The sequence below is a fragment of the Emydura macquarii genome, unplaced genomic scaffold, assembly GCF_026122565.2.
Source record: "Emydura macquarii macquarii isolate MOO-44397 ecotype Brisbane River unplaced genomic scaffold, CSIRO-AGI_Emac_v2 contig_2473, whole genome shotgun sequence".
Classification (NCBI taxonomy): Eukaryota; Metazoa; Chordata; order Testudines; family Chelidae; genus Emydura; species Emydura macquarii.
In genome coordinates, this window is record NW_027132610.1 from 1,294,828 (window position 1) to 1,314,117 (window position 19,290).

General features: G+C 42.4%; 1 protein-coding gene across 5 annotated transcripts in view; it reads left to right on the forward strand.

Moving 5' to 3' along the window:
• The first annotated feature begins 3,656 nt into the window (after nucleotides 1-3,656).
• The window catches only part of DDX10 (DEAD-box helicase 10), a 349,421-nt gene continuing 333,787 nt past the window's right edge, over nucleotides 3,657-19,290 (forward strand). For 2 of the 5 annotated variants that reach the window (XM_067562820.1, XM_067562819.1), the window contains exons 1-4: nucleotides 3,659-3,884; nucleotides 16,883-16,943; nucleotides 17,142-17,272; nucleotides 18,958-19,116. In XM_067562820.1, coding sequence (XP_067418921.1) covers nucleotides 3,702-3,884; nucleotides 16,883-16,943; nucleotides 17,142-17,272; nucleotides 18,958-19,116 — 534 coding nt within the window. In that variant the 5' untranslated portion in view covers nucleotides 3,659-3,701. Of the gene's footprint in view, nucleotides 3,885-16,882; nucleotides 16,944-17,141; nucleotides 17,273-18,957; nucleotides 19,117-19,290 lie in introns of all 5 variants that reach the window. The other 3 variants (XM_067562817.1, XM_067562818.1, XM_067562816.1) reach the window with 3 other exon arrangements.

Here is a 19,290-nt window from a genome sequence, read left to right on the forward strand (position 1 = left end):
AAAGAAACATTTCAATTTCCCTCTGCTGATATATTGGACAGCTATAAGCTTGATCAGAAGCAATGAAGCTGTCTGCAGACTTGGCAAGACAATATTGCACAGATTTGCAACTAAAAGCTTATTTTCACAACTACAGAAACTAGAAATCCTAAATTTCCCCCCAAAACATGTGTTCTGTCCTGTCCAGCTCTCTCCTCAATAGTTCAAATATTAGAGGTCCATTGGCCCTGTAAGGGGTTATATCCAACAGATTGCTACTTTGATTGGAGTTACCAAACAGTTCAGTTTAAACACAACACTGGATTAGTTTTGAGTAAAAAATAAAATAAGTTAATTTAACCACAAAGACAGCTTTTAAGTGAGTACAAGTACAAGGTATTAATGGTTACAAGAGAAATAAAGATAAAATAATTTCTAGTAATTAAAAAATAACAAATAAGACTTGATTAAAGGTAAAATCCTTACAATATGTTCCCAGTAACAAGAACCAAATTCTCAAATCAGAACCCCCCCTCCCCAAGTCCAAAAGCTGTTTCCTTTGTCTTCTCAGTGAAAGAGCAAGTAAGCGTGCGAGAAATAGAATATCTGGGTGGTTTTGCCCCTCCCTATTATAGTCCAATCATCCTTTTAAGTGCATTTTCATGAGTTACCCCTAGATAAAGTTCTTTCAGCTGTGAAGATGGAGACATGGGGTGTTATGGTGAAAGAGGTTCCATGTTGTTTATTAAAATGCGAATTGATCTGTTCCTGCCCCTCTTCACTGCCAAAGAATGGCCACTTGACTGATGATTGCCAATCAACTTTGATGACACCTGTCATCTTGTCCTTTGTCTTCAAGAAACTAGTTTACCCACTCCCCAGACTTGTCTGGTAACACATATTTTAGTCATAACTTCACAAATCATTAAGTCACCATCTGCCCTGCTACTTTGGGTGCCACACGATGCTGTTGTGCTGTAGGTCCCAGCTACAATTTTGTTCTGCAAAATGGCCTCCTCTGTACAGTGCGACCTTGCACACACTGCATGTCCAAGGTCATGCCTTGCACACCACTGACAGAAAATGTGCTGGAACTGTGCCCCAGTATGAAAAGAGATGCCAGGACTGAGCCCCAGTGAAAATAAAGATTTGGCCCAAAGCACTTAAAAGACTGTCTAAAGATTTGGGATTAAGACTATGATCAACAGCTCTGCTCCTCTGGCACAATAGAACTTTCTACCATAAGGGTAAAGCTTGTCTGTGAAGAAGACAGAGTTAGTTTTCCTGGGGGCTAGTCTGAAACTGGAACAAACTCCCTATAGGAATTAAGGACCATCACAAACGGGTGCAAACAGAATTTTCCTAAAGTTGAGACCCAGGACACTTTACTTCCACCAGGACACTCCTTCCCTGCCCCTACACCTCAGGATCTCCTCTCTCCCCGCACCCATTACTTTAGGATCTTCCCCCTCTCACATGACTCTCCTTTTTTGCTCTCCAATCCCTTCAGGATCTTCCCCCAGGACTCTTGCCCTGTCCCAGCAAACATTCCCAGGAAGCACCTCTTAGGAGCCAGCACTCCCTGCCAGGACTGAGTCTAGTTCCTCTTGCTGAGAATCCAGATACAGGCATGGAGCCCTCCCCCTCTGATGCCCACACACACACTCTGGCCCTGGGGCTGCTGGAATCTGGATACAGGACTTTGTTTGCTGATCTGGGCATGTGCATGGGTGGCGGAGTGGCTCAGAAAATAGATGTGGGGGGAGTGAGCCCATTCTATCACATGCCACCTGCTGCTTATGGCAGCTGCAAAGTTCTGTGATGCAAGGAGCTGAGTGTGGGGGGGTCTCAGTAAGCAGACTGGCCTAGGGTGAGAGACTAGCCGGGACTTCTCCCTGTGACGGCCAAGTAGGGGAAGAAGGTAGGGAGGCTGGGGCTGTCTTCCTAAATGTTTACACAGTGCCTCCAGTAACAGGGGCCTCATCTTGACGGAGTCCTTCAAACATCACCACAATAAGAAATCATTAATAATGTAATTGCATGTCTGTCCTGGCCCATGTGAATGTTTGATAGGCTCATACTTGGTCTACGCTTTCTATACCGGGGTGGCCAAACTGTGGCTCGGGAACCACGAGTGTCTCTTTTACAGTTAAAGTGTGGCTTGTGGAGCCCCAACACCCCTCCCCCATTCTCTGCCCACCAGATTGGGGTGGGGAGTTCAGAGCTTGCAATGGGGTGGTAGGGCTAGAGATTTCTGCCCAGCAGGGAGGGGGATCTGAGGGCTTCAACCCCATAGGGCACACTTGTTGGGGATCGGGGCTTTGGCCCCAGGGGAGGGTGATGGAGCTAGTGGTTCCCAACCTTTTTAGCTTGAGGGCCACAGATAAAATTTTTACTACCCTGAAGGGCCACCAGTTTCCACCAGCTGTCCCCCTCCCCTGCAGCCAGACAGGAGTTCAGTGAGGAGGCTCTCCCGTCCCCCTGGATGCAGCAGGGAAACCACACGCATCCTGTAGCCCCGTGAGCTCCACCTGGGTCCCTAGGCAGTGGCTCCCTTCTGCAGCCAGGGCAACGGGAGATCAGTGCTCCCCTCCTTCTGGCTCCAGCAGGGACCCCAGCACCTATGGACCCAGGCAAAGCACTTTGCCATGCTCCCTGCTACAGCCAGGGGAGGGGAGAGCTGATCTCCTGACCCCTTGGCTGCAGCAAGGAGCCTGCACTGGTCTTGTAGCCCCACCTGGGTCCTTAGGCAGTGACTCCTTTCTGCAGGATGTGGTGGGCCACTTTGAAAGACCCCACAGGCCACTTTTGGCTCCTGGGCCACAGGTTGGGAACCACTGGGCTAGAGGCTTCTGCCCTGTGGGAGGCACCTGCTGGGCCTCTACCCTGGTGGTGGAGTTTGGGGCTTCTGCCTTGTGGGGCATGCTTGCTCTGCCCCACGCCCCATCACCACCCCATGGGGCGGAAGCCCAGAGGCCTGGCTCTCAAACTTCTGAAGGTTGTTGTATGCAGCTCTGAGGGTCAGTAGGTTTGGCCACCCTGTTCTATAGGATACTCTGGGTCTCGGCAGGGGTAAACTGGCAGAGCTGCATTGTGGAACTATGAGGATTTATAGCCGTTTGGGATCTGGCCCTCTGCCTTTATTATTGACCCTGTTTGTACAGCCTCGGGGCACTTGCTTTTCTCCTTACCCCTTCCCCCCGTGTTCATTATTATTTACTTTCCCAAGTTATCTAGGGAAGGTCCCCTTCCTGCAAAGCTTGTCAGTGCCCCTTGGCATCGACCATGCCCAGCGCTCCTTTGCCCTGGAGGGGACTTGCTCTCAGGCTGGGGGGCGCCTGTGTCTTAGGAGGGGTGTTGGCAGGGGCGATCTGGGGTCAGTGAAACACCCGGGGTTGAGCGCAGGCTGCTGCCAGGCACCGAACGCGGTGCCCTGGGGCCTCGCTCCACAGGGAGCCCGCCCGCACTGAGCGGGACACGGGCCCTCCGCTGGGTGGGCGGCGGCTGCACGGGTCCCTGGGTCCCCCTGTCGGGGCCGGGTGTTCATCCGCTCTCCGGGCCGGCCAGCTGTGGAGAGGCTGGAGGAAGAGGCAGGCCGGCTAGCCTCAAGGGCGGGGCTGGTGAGTGACGCGCTCTCCGTGCGCCCGGCCCCGCAGCAGCAGCAGCAGCCCAGGCGCGGCGTGTTGGTCGCAGGCCACTGCCAGGCTGCCGGCGAGTGCGGCATGGGCGGCACGGGGCGCCGCGCGGGCGGCGGGGGCCCGGACCCGGTGCGCAGCTTCGAGCGCTGGAAGAAGAAATACACCAAGCGCAAGAACAAGCTGCGCCTGCAGCGCAAGCAGCGCAAGCGGCCGGAGTGGGAGGTGGAGCGCGAGGCGATCGCCCGGCTGGAGCAGCGCTACCCGGAGGTGAGGGGCTGAGCCACGCTGCCCCTGGGGGCGAGGGAGGCCGGCCCGCGCTGCGCTGTCCTTCCCCTCGGGGGCATCATGGGAAGGGAGCCATGCTACCCGGAGTCGGGCAGCGCTCCTCGTCCACTGGGGCCGCCTCGAGGCCAGGGCACCCAGCGGGGAAAGGGGCACTGTCTGGCCGTCGCAGGGCTGCCCTGAGGCGAGGGGGCGCTAGCCAGGGGAGGGGTGGTGAAAAAGGGGCAGTGCTTGGCTAGGGGGGGTGAGGGGCACACACAGGTGATGGAGTAGTGTGACCTCAGATGCGTGGCCCCCACTAGGAGCCGAGCGTGTTATCTGGCTAGAGCGGTGCTGGCTGGAGCATGGGGTCACCCATTGAGCAGCTCTGCCCAGCTGGAATGGCCCTTTCTGGAGGTCAAGTGAGACATTCACTGTGAAGATAAGCCCTGATCCAGAATCAGTCAGGTTGGGGTGGCACCCTATGTGGAGTGTGTGTGTGGGGAGACGGGATGGAGGCAGCCACGGGCTGGGGCAGAACTCAGCTGTGGTATTACTGTGGGATACTTGGTGTGAGAGATACTAATGGTATGAGCCTACTAGAGCAGCCCTGTCCAGAAATGAGGGGGACACTTGCTGGCTCCAGCAGAGCTACCTGTAGAGGAGAGGAGGGCCCCTGATGTGAAGATTACAGGAGGGGAAGAAGTGAGTGTGTGATTGTGGGAGGGAATGCTTCATTCTGTAATAGCTGGAATCTTTCTGTTGGTGGGGATGGTGCTTATCTGTTGTGGAGGTTTGTAAAATGCCACTCCACTTTAGCAAGTGGGAAGGTTTCCTTAACCACCAGGACCCCACCAGTAGAATGAAACTGACATGATTCTTATCTCACTGGCTTCCCCAATAGGAGCAGCAGAGGGCAACTGGGATCCCTTCAGTTTTGCTCTGAGGCTGCTGCCCAGTCAGGATGAGATCTTGTATGGCGACTAAAACCCAAAACTCAGATAGAAGGGAAGGAGCAGTTGAAAGGGATGGGAGAGAATGGGGATGGATGGAGAGAGTGGCATTGGTCCCCTCTAACTAGGAAGCAAGGATGTGTTTGTGTATTGGAGGAGACAGGGAGAGAAGAAAGTTTCCATCCCTCTCAGCAGACTGGGAAAGATGGAAACCATCAGATTAAATAGGCACTTTGTAGCCAAGTCTAACAGAAAAATGTGTGTATATCAAATAGCATTCAGTGGCAACACCAGGGCAAGAAGCCCTTCTCCTTACCAGTAGCCAAGTAAAGGGCATGAGGACTGGCATTTCCACTGTAGCACAGCCCTTAGACCGCACTGAGTAGGAAGGGAATCAATTGACTCAAACTCTGCTTAGTAGGTTTAGTCCTCTGGTTATTAGATGTGACTAGGCTGTGACTATCAATAACGCCATATGTTTCTATAATGCATTTTATCCGGAAGCATCTCACTGCTTTCCACATTGTATTACTTCATCCTTTGCTGAATTGTAGCCCCCTCTTGGATGGAATGTATCAGTCAACCTTCACTACACATGTGGGGGGAAGCAGAGAGTAATCTATTGGTTGAAAGTCCTGGGTGGGCGCGAGCATATGGTTTCCTTGGTTAGGCTTGTTTCAACCTTGTGAGCAAGTACCGTAATTGGTGGTATATTCTTGTATTGGGTTTTGTCATGTGTGTTATAAAGCAGACCAGTGTGGATTGATTTAATCAAGGTGATTTAAATAATTGATTTAATCATGATTTTAATCACCAAGAGAAAATCATGGATTTAAATCAAGTTTCCCACTGATACAACTTCACATTTCTTAAACAATGGTGCAAATCTGATCATTAAAACATGTTGTAAAATGCTGTATTGAGTTGTAAATTAACATCTAGGAGGGTATACTTTGTGTAATTTTTTAGATAACTTGATTTTTATTAATTTAGGAAATAGTACGTAATAGTCATTACCTGTGTCAAGCTGCAGATGCAGCAGCAGTACATTAGGAATGGTAAGAACTAAATCACACAACACACAAGTATACTTTATTAAACTAAATCTTAAATGTTACATAAATATTTCACATTTGGAATTGCAGCAGTTTACCTGAGTTACCAGCTGACGGCTGTCCTTAAACTTTTTTATTTTTTTTATTTTCAAATTTTATTAACTCTAACAGACAAGTTATCACAACACTAAACATATGCTGTCCTTAAAACTTGTACAACTAGCTCTCATCTTCCCCATTCCCACTGTCATTTTTATTCACAGACTGAAACAGAAATATGAGTTTTCCTGCTTTTTCAACTACCAGCCGATTTCTTAGCTTTCAGTGAATAATACTAAACGATGAAAATATTCTCTGTGCCTGCTGTAAAAAATTGGCTTTGCAACTGAAGCAACTCTGTTTCAAGGTGCCTGGCTAATGATTTCCATCAATTCAGGGGAGTGACTTTGTTCAAAACATCATCAGTAAACATGTACTGTTTAAATGGTTCCGCTCCAGCCCTGAAATTTATTATGACTGACATAACTGAGGAGTGATTTTGAGATGCCCATGCCATGGTAGCATCATCCTCTTCAGAAGTTAGGCATCTACCTTATATCTGGGGTTGAGAATGTTCGCAAGAAAATGAGATGGAATTAGTGCTTGATCCATTTGCTTCTTTATTGCCTTCAGTTTAACTTTCTGGGGAGGTATTTCTTTCTTCAATGTCCCTTGAAATGCCTTCCAAATTTCGACAGCATCAGCCATGCATTTTCTGAAGTTTGTTTATGGATATAGTTTTCAGTATACTGAACATATCCACTACATTCCTCTTTAATCCAATGTTAGATATTTTGGATGAGATACTTCCATTTTATCATGGTTTTTTTTCACAGTTTTATGAGAATAGGCCAGTTCTTAAAAAATTGTTCAAAACAATCAACCAGGAATTTCTTCAAAATATTCACAGATAGGTCTGTCTTACGCACAGAAGCCATGACTGTTTTTCTGTGGCAAAAGTGTGGGGGAATATAGGAAGCTATGTGTGTACTGAATAATGTCTTCCCTTCTGTTCCTTTCTACTCTGCCTCCATCCTTTGTCTCTCTGTCTTTAAGACAGTGTCTTAACTAACTCCTCTGCCTTGCTTGGCGCAGCTCCACCACCACATAAGCTCAGAACAACAACAATCCTATCCAGCCTGTGTCTTTCTTTGCACATGTGACTTTAGTCTGCTGAGAAACTGAAACTGAAAGCCCAGAACTTTCAAGAAGCAAGAGCTGGTAATTAGGCTGGACAGATTAGAGCCATTAATTCATTTTTATGAGACTGTAAGTGTAGGTTTAGCATTTTTGTGATGAGCTTTAATTATAACTGATGTTTTTTAAATGAGAGAGAAATTTAGTATTTTATTGATTTAAAAAGAAAAATTGTTTTTATCCACTCTGGAGCAGACTATGAATGTTTGGACTTTTGCTGGAGACTCATTGTTTTTTCTTTAATGTGAACGATGGTTAGGACCATTCCTTTTGGAAGATACCAATCTTAAGATTCTTGTCTTGATAAATTTGCTTTGTATTTTCTTTACACCTATATTAATTTAAATTAGGGATGTAAATATCGGTTACAAAAGGTAACCATTTAAACTATTAAAATTATATCGGTTAACTGTTTAACCGATATAATTTTCTCGCCCCCCTCCCCCCGTGCTCACCCCCCCCCCACACACACACACACACTGCCCCCTCCCCTCAGGTCCTGGGTGGCACTCCCAGCCTGGCTCTGTGAGGGATTCCCGTCTCTCACCCGTGGGTCCCTGGTATTCTGCAGCGGTGTGCTCCGCAGCACCTGCACCAAGGCCTTGGCTGCCCTGGGCAGCAGTAGCAGCACAGTGCCCTCTGTTGTGGCCCAACACTGTCGCCATGGAGACAGAGAGCCCATGCCCTCGATTAACCCCTGTGCTTCCGGTTAACCAATAAGTATTAATCTTAACGGTAAAACTAGTACTTCCGTTAAGTATTTTACATCCCTAATTTAAATTGCTGCATAATTTCCTTTAGAATAGTGTCACTCACAAGCTTGTAAAAATAGCAATGTATGTTGACAAAGCCCTGGCTGAGTTGATTTAGTTGGGGTTGGTCCTGCTTTGAGCAGGGGTTTGGACTAGATGACCTCCTGAGGTCCCTTCCAATCCTAATCATCTATGATTCTATGTTTGAGGAAAAAAAGTGTTAGGTAAATGAAATTTGTTACATATCGTAAAGTGTGAGACACAGACCTTTTTGTATAGCATTAGTTTTGTTTGCTTTTTATGTCCATGTAACTCTGACGAAAGTTCTCTTGCCAGGGTTGAGCCTTATTCATATTTGGAGTGTGATGGATAATGCAGCTCAAGTTAATCTAAGAAAGTCTTAAACTTTCCCAGATGCTTTTGTTACTGGATTTATTGGCTACCCTCTATGGGTGTGCAATGGATGAGAGGGGAGATAAAATAGAAGAGAAATCCAAGGTTACCTTAAATAATGTCCCAGATTTGATTATAATTATCCCCACTGTTAATCTAGCACATTAGTTGCTTAAGTATAAATGATAGGTGTCTAGCCCTTGTTTAAAGAACATATTTTAAAATACTGACTGGGGATGGGTGGGTAGCTTTTCTAAAGAAAAATATTTATAAGACTATTCAAAGTGTATTTTTTCTTAGTAAAGAGTTGAAAATGTTAGTATGATTCAGTGTAGGCAACTGCCTATGTATTAGTGGCAAAGGTGATTTCCCCCCACCCCCAGTGTCTGGCTGAGAACTGTTTTAGCCCTGGTTCAGTTTAGAGCAGCCTCCCAATGAAAATTTGCTAGTCTGTAATCCACACAAGCCAACTTCATGTATTTGTGTGGAATAATGAGGATCTATTGCAAATGGATTCAGAGTGAACTGTGAGTCATGATTTCCCTATAAATAAAAACTCCAATTTTGAGAGCTACTGGTCATCCTCCTTCAGTTGAAATAATGGAATTTGGAATGCTAGTTTATGATGAAGTGAGACACTAGTCGCTCCAGAGCAGCTTCTCATGGCTTCTTTCACCCGATCTTATGTAAAACTAGGTCATTGCCCTGGAGGTTTAATATGCCACACATCTCTGGAGAGAGTTAATTAGTTATAAGATCAGAAGGGGACCACTGTGATCAAATAGACTGGCCACCTGTATACATAGGCTGTAAGACTTCCCTGAATTCATTTCTGTTTGAACTAGGTGGACATATTTTTTTAGAAAAACATCCAATCTTGATTTAAAAATTATTGGTGATTGATTTCAGAACTGCGACCAGAACCCCTGGTAAATTGTTCCAGTGGTTAAATATCTTCACTGTTGTAAAAAAAAAAAAAAAAAAAAGTTTTTTTTACCTTATTTCCAGTCTGAAATTGTCTAGCTTCAATTTCCAGCCATTGTGATCATGTTATACCTTCATATGCTAGACCAGTGATACTCAGACTTCTGTGATTCAGGAGCCAAATTAATGATCAACATTACCCAAAAGAGCCACAGTAGTGTGAATTCATTGACTATAGTACTATATATTCATATTTAAACAGCATGACAGCGGAAATATTTAGTTTGTTTATATTCTCATAGCATACTGATCAAGTATTGCTATTAATTATTATTAAATATTAATATTGATTAAATATTATTTTATGAACTACAACTGGTTTATAACATAGTAAAAGCTTCCTGATTGGTTAATGACTTAGATTGGTTAATAATTAAATCACAGTTTTTTAATACCATGTGCTGCAAAGAGCAACAGGAGACACATTAAAGAGCCATGTGTGGCTTGCGAGCCTCCGTCTGAGTGTCACTGTGCTAGGCTAAAGTTTCTGTTCCTAATCAAGTCACCCCGTAACCTTCTATTGTTAAGCGAAGTAGTTTATGCTTCTTGAGTCTATCACTATAAGCTGTGTTTTCTAATCCTTTAATCATTCTCGTGGCTCTTCTCTGAACCCTCTACAATTTACCACTATCCTTGAATTGTGGGCAGCAGAACTGGACACAATATTCCAGCAGCAGTTGCACCAGTGCCAAATGCAGAGGTAAAATCACTTTTCTTCTCTTACTTGAGATTCCCTGTTTAAGCATCCCAGGGTCTCCCTAGCTTTTTTGGTCACTGGGTCACACTGGGAGCTCATATTCATCTGATTGTCCACTATGACTCCCAAATCTTTTTCAGAGTCACTGCTTCCTAGGGTAGTATCCCCCATCCTGTAAGTATGGCCTACATTCTTTGTTGCATTTACATTTAGCCATATTAATAATGCAGTATTAGCATATTGTTTGCTTGTGCCAAGCTTATCAAGTGATCCAGATTGCTCTGTATTGGTGACTTGTCTTCATGATTTGTTAGTCTCCCAATCTTTGTGTCATCTATAAACATTATTCGTAATGATTTAGTTTTCTTCCTGGTTATTGATAAAAGTGTTAAATAGCATAGAGCTGAGAACTGATCTCTGTGTGACTCCACTGGAAACACGTCTGTTCAATGATGATTTGTTGTTTGTTGATTATCTTTCGAGAGCGGTCAGTTAGCCAGTTTTTAATCCATTTAATGTATGCCACATTAGTTTTGTATCGTTCTAATTTTATAATCAAAATGTCATGTGGTACCAAGTCAAATGCCTTACAGAAATCTAAGTATATTACATCATCATTATTTCCTTTATCAATCAAACTTGTAATCTCAGGGGGGAAAAAGATAAGTTCTTCAAGGAAGTTTTGCTAGGAGGAGAAATCATGCAAGAATCTTAAATGCATGGCATTTCTATAATGTCCCTGTGATTCATTCTTTGTTTCCAGATGTCTTTAAAAGAGTTTGGATTATAATTGTTTGTTGGAGACGAACACAATGTATTCTAAATTATATTTTTCCCTTTTATCTTTAAATAATTACAATTTATTTGTCTCAAATATATATTGTTTGAGAGGTCACACACTTTCTTAATTGGAGATCTAGAATAAAAATAGATGTCAAACTAAATCCATGAATCCACAGAAATACTATAAGCCAAATGTATTATTTAGAACAATTTAACATTGCTGTAATAAAAACCTGTTCCACATTTCACAAACTAATTTCAGTTCATCCTCTCAGTCAAACAATTGTATTGCTTTCATTCTTGCTTGAGGTTTGTAAAAATTACTTTTTTTTTCTGGAGGAATATTATTTTCTTATGGGGCAATATTTTAGCTCTGATTACAGTTATATTAAACCTACATAAATCATTGAAATTGTGAAGACTCAGCATGTTAGTAATAGGATTTAGGAATTAGCAGAATACGCAGTATTGCATGTGGCACAATGTCTACAAAAACAGCAACTGAAGCTGGTTTATATGTATGTGCTTCTCCGCAGAGCAAAAATGTCTCATCAAATTTGTTAGGCAAATATTAGAATTACACAATTCTAAGTGAAGCTCACTTGATTTCTCCTGTGTAGCCACTAAAAATTAGAAATATGCCTTGCAAAACAACTGGTTTGAGTACTTGAAAAATGAGTTTTTATAATTAAAGCTAAGGTTTAATCATGGGTATTTTTAGTAAAAATCATGCACGAGTCATGGGGAATAAACAAAAATTCACAGCCTGCCCCCAGGACTGCTGTTTCTCCAGTGCCGTCCCAGGACTGCTGCCCCAGCAGTCCCTGGGGCCAGCTGTGCCAGCCATTGTTGGAACGGCCAGTGCAATAGGCCCTGGAGCCAGCTGCTTGGGCAGCCCTGAGGGAATTTGTGACCTCTGTGACAGACTCGCAGTCTTATTTGTAATGGAGGTTTTGCTACCTTTTCATCTCTGTAATTTTTACAATGTAAATGTAGCAGTTTCCTCTCAAACGTTCTCAGTATTACTGGAGAGAACTCATCTAAGAATGGTTATGGTTGTGATGTGGTTGCTGTCAGTATAGTCAGATGCTTACAAAGCTGTGGTCTGAAAGACTTATAAATGAGGTGGTGTTTTCAGAGTAACAAACTACTTCAAGTGGATGCCCTCTTGCGTGCAACAGATTAATTGCTGTTCTTTACTCCCAACTTTTTCTGGGTCTGCTGCCATGAATTGTCAAGAATGTGCACCATCTTTCAGCTTGACTGAGAGCCACTGATCTCCTTTGTTGTGGAACAGACATCTCTTAACTAGTTGGAAATATCAGTGATATCCACTGGATATAGGGATGGAAGTTTGTACTTGCATGGGACTGATATTCGAGCATTTCAGTGCATCAACTCCAGTCAGCCTCCATTTAGAAAGAAACAGCTTACATTTTTGTTTCTTTCAGTGTTATACATTTTAGGCAAAAGGGTCATCTTATGCTGGCTAGCAATATAGAAGAAGCACAGAACAGACTACATGTGAAAAGTTTGATGGCTTGCAATAAAGGTCACCCATACCTTTTTTCAGCATCTAATTTCAGTTGCAATGGACTTGGAAGAAAATGTGTTATTACCAACTCTCTATAATATGGGGACATCAGGCAGGGCTGGATAACTAATGAAAACAACTTGGACTGAAACATTTGAGACTCTTGAATTCCCTTGTGTGTGCTCCGCAGTAACAAAGGATACATGTGGGTGGAGGAGCAAATTAGTACACATCAGGATGCAAAATTACCAACCTCTCCCACAAGTTTTGTAGCCTGCAGGGAAATATTCACAGCAAGTTGAGAGAACTGATGATGAACGGTATGTCTACACTGCAGTTAAAAACCTGTAGCTGTCCCTAGCTAAGGGGCTTGGGCTAACGGGCTGTTTAATTGCAGTGTAGATGTTTGGGCTCAGGCTGGACCCTGAGTGAGGTAGGAGGGTCACAGAGCATAGGCTGCATCCCGAGGCCAGTGAGCTTGAGTCAGTTAGCATAGGCTAGCCACTGGGTCTTAATTGCAGTGTAGGCAGAATGTCTAGATGACAGTCCTGCTATAGATGTGAAGGAAAGAAAGCTTAAAGAAGTCTTTGGGTTGAAAAAATGCTGCATTTGACCTTGGTCCTAGTGTAATTCTTAAGGCACACATCTAGCTAGCTGGGTTTTTGCCCTGGGGAAAAAAGAATGCACTGCTCATAAATGTGAGGGGCCAGGTAAGATAATTTTGTGCTATGTGGCAATATCTACAGTCTCAGCACTTTTTACAGGTTTTTTTATTTTATTTTATATTGAACTTCAGTCATTAGGAATTATTCTGTCATGGTCTCTAGGCGTATCACTTATTCCCGAACTCACATATTAGTGGTTTGAAGCAGCCTTCAGGTGCACAGAGAGAATAGTGTCACAGAGAGCTTCTCTGCCACTGTTTCCCCATCCCAGGACCATTTTAGGAATGAGAAATTCAGTCTCTGTGCCCATTCAGATATTAGTTCTCTAACCTGGATATGATGGTGTTTTCTTTTTTTTTCTTTTTTTTTTTTTTTTCCCAGGGATGTTTTCTCTAGGAACTGGATTGATGGCACAGTTCATTTTAGATTGGCTACTGAGCAGCCATCTGATATTTGTCGATAGTTCTCTGAAAACATCTGTTCAATGTGCAGTGGCAGTCAAAAAAGCTAACTGTTAAGAACCATTAGGAAAGGGTTAATGGGATAAAGGGTTAATTAGGAAAGGGATAATGAGACAGAAAATATCATAATGCCACTGTATAAATCTGTGGTACACCCATACCTTGAATACTGCATACAGTTCTGGTCACCCCCATCTCCTAAAAGATATTTTAGAACCGGAAAAGGTACAGAGAAGGACAACAGAAATTAAGGGTCTGAAACAACTTCTGTATGAGGAGGGATTAAAAAAATTGGAACTGTTCAGCTTGAAAAGAGATGCCTAAGGGGAGGAGGGATATTATAGAGGTCTATAAAATCATGAATGATTTGGGGAAAGTGAATAAGGAAGTGTTGTTTACTCCTTCATGTAACGGAAAAACCAGGGGTCACGAAATGAATTTAATAAGTAGCAGGTTTAAAACGCACAAGGAAGTGCTGCTTCACACAACACACAGTCAACTTGTGAAACTCATTGGCAAGGGATGTTGTGAAGGCCAAAACTATAACAGGGTTAAAAAATGAATTAGATATGTTCCTAGAGGATAGTTTCATCAATGGCTATTAGCCAGGATGGTCAAGGATGTAACCCTGTACTCTGGGTGTCCCTAGCTTCTCACTGCCAGAAGCTGGGGACAGATCATTCGGTGATTGCTTGATTTGTTCATTCCCTCTGAAGCACCTGGCCTTGGCCACTGTCCAAAGACAGGATATTGGGCTAGGTGGATCTTTGGTCTGACCCAGAATGGCCATTCTTATGTTCTTAACAAATTTTGTTTACATGGAACCTAAGCCGATCCAAATCCGCAACCTAGAAGGGAAATGTTTTTTGTTCCTGTGACATATCAACATACAATCCAGACTAATTAGCACTTGTCACCTCTGCCCTGCAACTTTGGGTGCCTTACAATGCCTTGCCTGGGCCACTCACAAGAAGCTTCCAGCATGCAAGCCATACCCATTTATGTGTAACTGCAGCCTGCCAGCCGTGCTTAGGTTACACTCTGGCTCCCAGCAGCCATGGTAATACGGCAGGGTGACCCTAACACACACCCAGTCTTAGATTTCCCCCAAAAAATGTATGCCCTGTACTCCCAGCCTTCTCCTGGACAATATAAGTTATATAAAGTCTGTTATTTCTGTAATAGAAATAACATACACACAACTTGCCATCCCAAATGGAGTTTTCTACTCTCTTCAATTTAAACACACTGGATTAAATAAAACAATAAACAAGTGTATTAACTTACAAAGAGATTTTAAGTGAGTACAAATAATGAGGTATAACCGTCAGAAATGGTTACAAGAAAAATAAAATGCCACTGGTGCCTAACTTAACTGTGTTAAATTCAAAACAAGGTTTTCTCAGCACAGGCTTTCAGCAGCCTTATTGACCAACTTCTTAGATCAGGATCCCTTCTCCCAGAGTACAGTGGAGGCCTCTTTTGTTTCATCAAGTTCAGAGAATGCAATGGGAAGGAAAAGAGCAGAGACGCCTTGGGGTGTTTGTCTCTCCTTTTTATAGTTTCAGTTCCCCTCTTGAAAACATTTCCGGCTGGGTACCAGGAGACAAAAAGTCTATGTGGAAAGATGTTCCTTGTTGCATTTTTCTTACCTGTTTGAGCTTCCTTTGTTTCCTTTCCTGCTGAATGACACTGTTTGCTGCTTAAATGCAAATTAAGCTGAGCACATACTCCTTTGTTTTAGATGGACCAGTTTGCCAGCCTCAGTTTGGAATATGTGGTAATAATACAATACAGTGGAATCTTATAACTTCACATACAATGTTGCCACACATTTTATCAATGCGATACTTATCAGCATTTTCAAATGATACCCTACAGGGTATACTTTGTACATTCTGTCACAGTCCCTTAACCACTTTCCAAGGTTTCAGTACGGCTATGTCTACACTAGAGAGCTTATTGTAGTGTGCTGTAAGATCTCTAGGGTAGCCGCTCTAAACCAATGAGAGAGAGCTCTCCTGTCGACATAATTAATCCACCCCCAATGAGCGGTGGTAGCTGTGTTTGCAGGAGAAGCTTTCCTGCTGACATAGCGCTGTCTACACTGGTACTTAAGTCAGTGTAATTTATGTCGCTCAGGGAGTGGTTTATTCACACCCGTGAACGACATATGTTATGGTGACATATGAAGTGGTAGTCTAGACAGTGCCTATATTTCCCTTAACAGTTCCTGTTCATTTAAATTCCCTGGTTTTTATTTGGTAGCTTAGACAGATGAGAATAATTTATGGGGTGGGTGTTAGTGTGATGTATGAGGAGCAGGTAGGAGACATGAGGGAGTGTAAACCAGCGGGAGGTGCATGGTGGTGGATAGGTGTAATGCTTGGACAGTAGAATCAGTTTTGGTCAGCAACAAGCTATAAGTCATTATGGATGGTGGCAGAAGGGTTTTACCTCCTGCTAAATACAACAGACAATTAAAAGAACGCTTGTGGGTTTGGCTCCTGCAGTGGTGTGGAAGCACAGACTGGGTGAGACCAGTATGGATTTAGAAGGTGGTTGATTGTTGGCTGTGAAGGTAGGTGGTCAGTGCCACTTCAGGTTTGGATTGGACACTTATAAGCAGCCCTTCGTACCTGGCATAGTTCAATTCTGTGTGAGTGCACGGGACTATGGCTTGGTGTCCTGTAGTGCTGGTAGGCCTGTCTCACTTCCCTGCAGAAAGCTAGTGGCTGGGGATACTATATGATACTAACCCTTTCTTCAGCTGAAACTGTCCACAAAAGAAGATCCATAGGAGTTTCTAGCATTCTGAATGCTAGATCATCGGATCTTTTGCTGTGACCTGCCAGTTTCTGATCTTTGGAATCATTTCTCTGCTGGTGTGTCCAGAAGAATGCAGGCAAACCTAGCACTGACAGATGATTACATCAGCACTTGTTGCAGCCTTTTGGAAATATGCATTAATTGATCAGTTATACTTCACTATAAAATTTTACCTCTAGTGGCAATTGCATTGATTAATTGAAGTGTAGGACTGCTTCAGAAAAATCTAGAGAAATTCTGCTCTTAGGTTTGATACTGTTTTATCAGTTATTTAATATGAACACTTAATTGCATGTCATGCTTTGGGCTTTTTGGCAAGTAGCATATGAAATGCTTATACCTAGATTTATATACCTTAGCATTTTGTTACAATGGATATCTCTGAAGACCTTAGATGATTGTGTTTAACATTTAAATTGAGCTGCTACTGTACATAATAGAGCCATGTTAAGGGCGTATTTTGCTACTCTTTCCACATTTTTAGATATGTCTAATGTAGATGCAAGACCTTTTACCTCCAGTTAGCTGGCTGAGGTTGATTGTCGGCTACTTCTAGCATTAACCCACTAAAAATTCTATCTGTTACCAGCACATTAAAAGCATGTGATTTAAATTACCTGGTTTTCTTATATTCTAGCACTGATTAAATTCTTTTGTTCCAGATAAACCCAAATGAAATAGAAAGATTTTCAGATTTCCCGTTGTCAAAGAAAACCTTGAAAGGTAAGTACAGTACAGTTTTTAGGAAAGTACTTGAATAAAAAACTTAGTCTTATTCATTGGCACGTTAAGGAGTTTTTGTTTTTAAATATCAAAGCTCCAAGAGAATGTTGTTACCTGCAGTATTTTTCCTTATGGGAAAATGTATAATTATTCAAGACAAAAAGTATGAATCTTTTTTTTTCCTCTCCCAAAAACTAGGTTTGCAAGAAGCACAGTATCGCATGGTTACTGAGATACAGAGGCAGACCATAGGCTTGTCTTTGCAAGGTAAAGATGTACTTGGAGCTGCAAAAACTGGATCAGGAAAAACCTTGGCTTTTATTATCCCAGTAAGTAATTAACATTCTCATTGGAAGCTTGATCTAAGTAAAAGTGGAGGTATTGAACATTAAACAGCATTCTTTGGTTAATGGGAGCCAGGAGGAAACTTATAATTTGACTGTAATATTTGGTGTCATAAAGTTGTGACAGATTAACTTATGTGTTGCTGTCTCAGGTTTTTTAAGGTGGTTTGGGTATCTTTTTTTCTCTAGAGATGCTTTGAAATCTTGTTCTGACACATTTGTGAAGACTCTGAGATTTAAAAAAAGAAGGCTTTGCTTAATAGTCCTTTACTGATATAGTTGTCTGCTAAAATAATTTAAAACTAAATATCAGTATGGAATAAGGGTAAAGTTGATCATGGAACCTGTTTACACTTAATCTTCACTAAATAGAAAATACTTTGCTCATTGCAGGTTAGGCTAGAGTTCATGAAAATGGTGGTTTGCAAATTAAACTGAACACTGGCTTACAAAAAATATTCCATAGAGGATAAAAATTACTATTGGTTCACGTGGGAGGTCAGGATTTGCATTTATTTTCTTCAGTATTATAGAAAGGATTTTTTCATGTTCACATCTAAATTGAAGAACCAATCAAATGATGATTAGGTTTAAGGGGGGGGGGGGGGGCAGGAGTTAATTTGGTTTTAAATTACGAGACTAGTGATTAACATTCAATATAGATTATTAATTTAGGGCCCAATCTACTCCCATTAGAGTCAATGGCAAAACTGTGGGAACAGAAGTGGATATTTAGGCAACCTCTCAAAAGCTAGAACGTTTGTGCTTTATGCTAGATCTCATTCATGCCAATTAGGCAATAAATGTATAAGTTTGGGGCGGAGGGAGGACGTACAATCTTCTGCATACTGTACCAAAGAAAGAAAATAGGGTTGCTTAATTAGTTTATAGCTGTAATTGAGAAATAAAGCTCTTGAAACAATTATATGCTTTTTTATGTCCATGCATTTAAAGGGATTTGTAAAGAAGAGGTCTGTTGATAACTAGGACTACATGTCCTATAGAAGGAGGCTAGAAAACACGTTTTGATCTCCTGCATGGCTGTGAAAAGCACTATCAGTAGGGATATCACATCACCCTGGTGAAATCTTTGTTTTACTAGCTAATCACAACAATTTGACAGTGTGTAAATCTGTGTAATAGCAGAAATGGGCCTGCATCATGGCAGCACTACCTTTTAGTTGAAATGTTCTGTTTGAGCAGTGATGCTGCCTTGTAGGTGTGAACCCAGAAATATTACAGCTGAATGATTTTATTCCTGTTGCTCTCCTTATTTCTGGTACTCATGATTTTAGGAGCAAAACAATTATTATTGTACAACTCTGTACCTGAATCCCATTCTCATATAAACTATACAGACTTGATTGGATGGTGTTAACTGTTGGATTAATTGTACATTGAAATTGTTTTAATCTACAAATTGTCTCCCAATGCAGCCCTTTCCAGTCTTTCTTATATTCCATTACTTGGTAGCTTTGCTTTAGCAAATATCAGTCGTACCATTTAGGATAGAATTATAATTGAACTGGAGCTCTCTCAACTCAAATGTGTATATTGATATAAACAAGTGCAGAGTTTATATTACTTGCTTTTTTTATTATTTCTTACCTGGGTTACAAGTTACACAGTAGAAATTATAGATTTCAAATGAAACTGCTGTAAATTTTCAGGCTTTGGAAAGGTTATACCGTCAACAGTGGACATCAATGGATGGATTGGGAATTCTGATAATATCACCTACCAGGGAACTGGCATACCAGACCTTTGAGGTTCTGCGTAAGGTGGGGAAGAATCATGACTTTTCAGCTGGCCTTATCATTGGTGGAAAGGTTTGTTCATCTTTAAACTTTTTTTTTGTATGGGAAATACAAATGACCAAATATTATCTTTAGAAGGAACTATTGTCAAGGAGAAAGCATAAAGAAGAAGAATTATTACTGGGAACCTCTGAGCCACTGTATCCCACTATTTTTCTCTGCTTTATTGCTTGTGTCTTTTGAAGC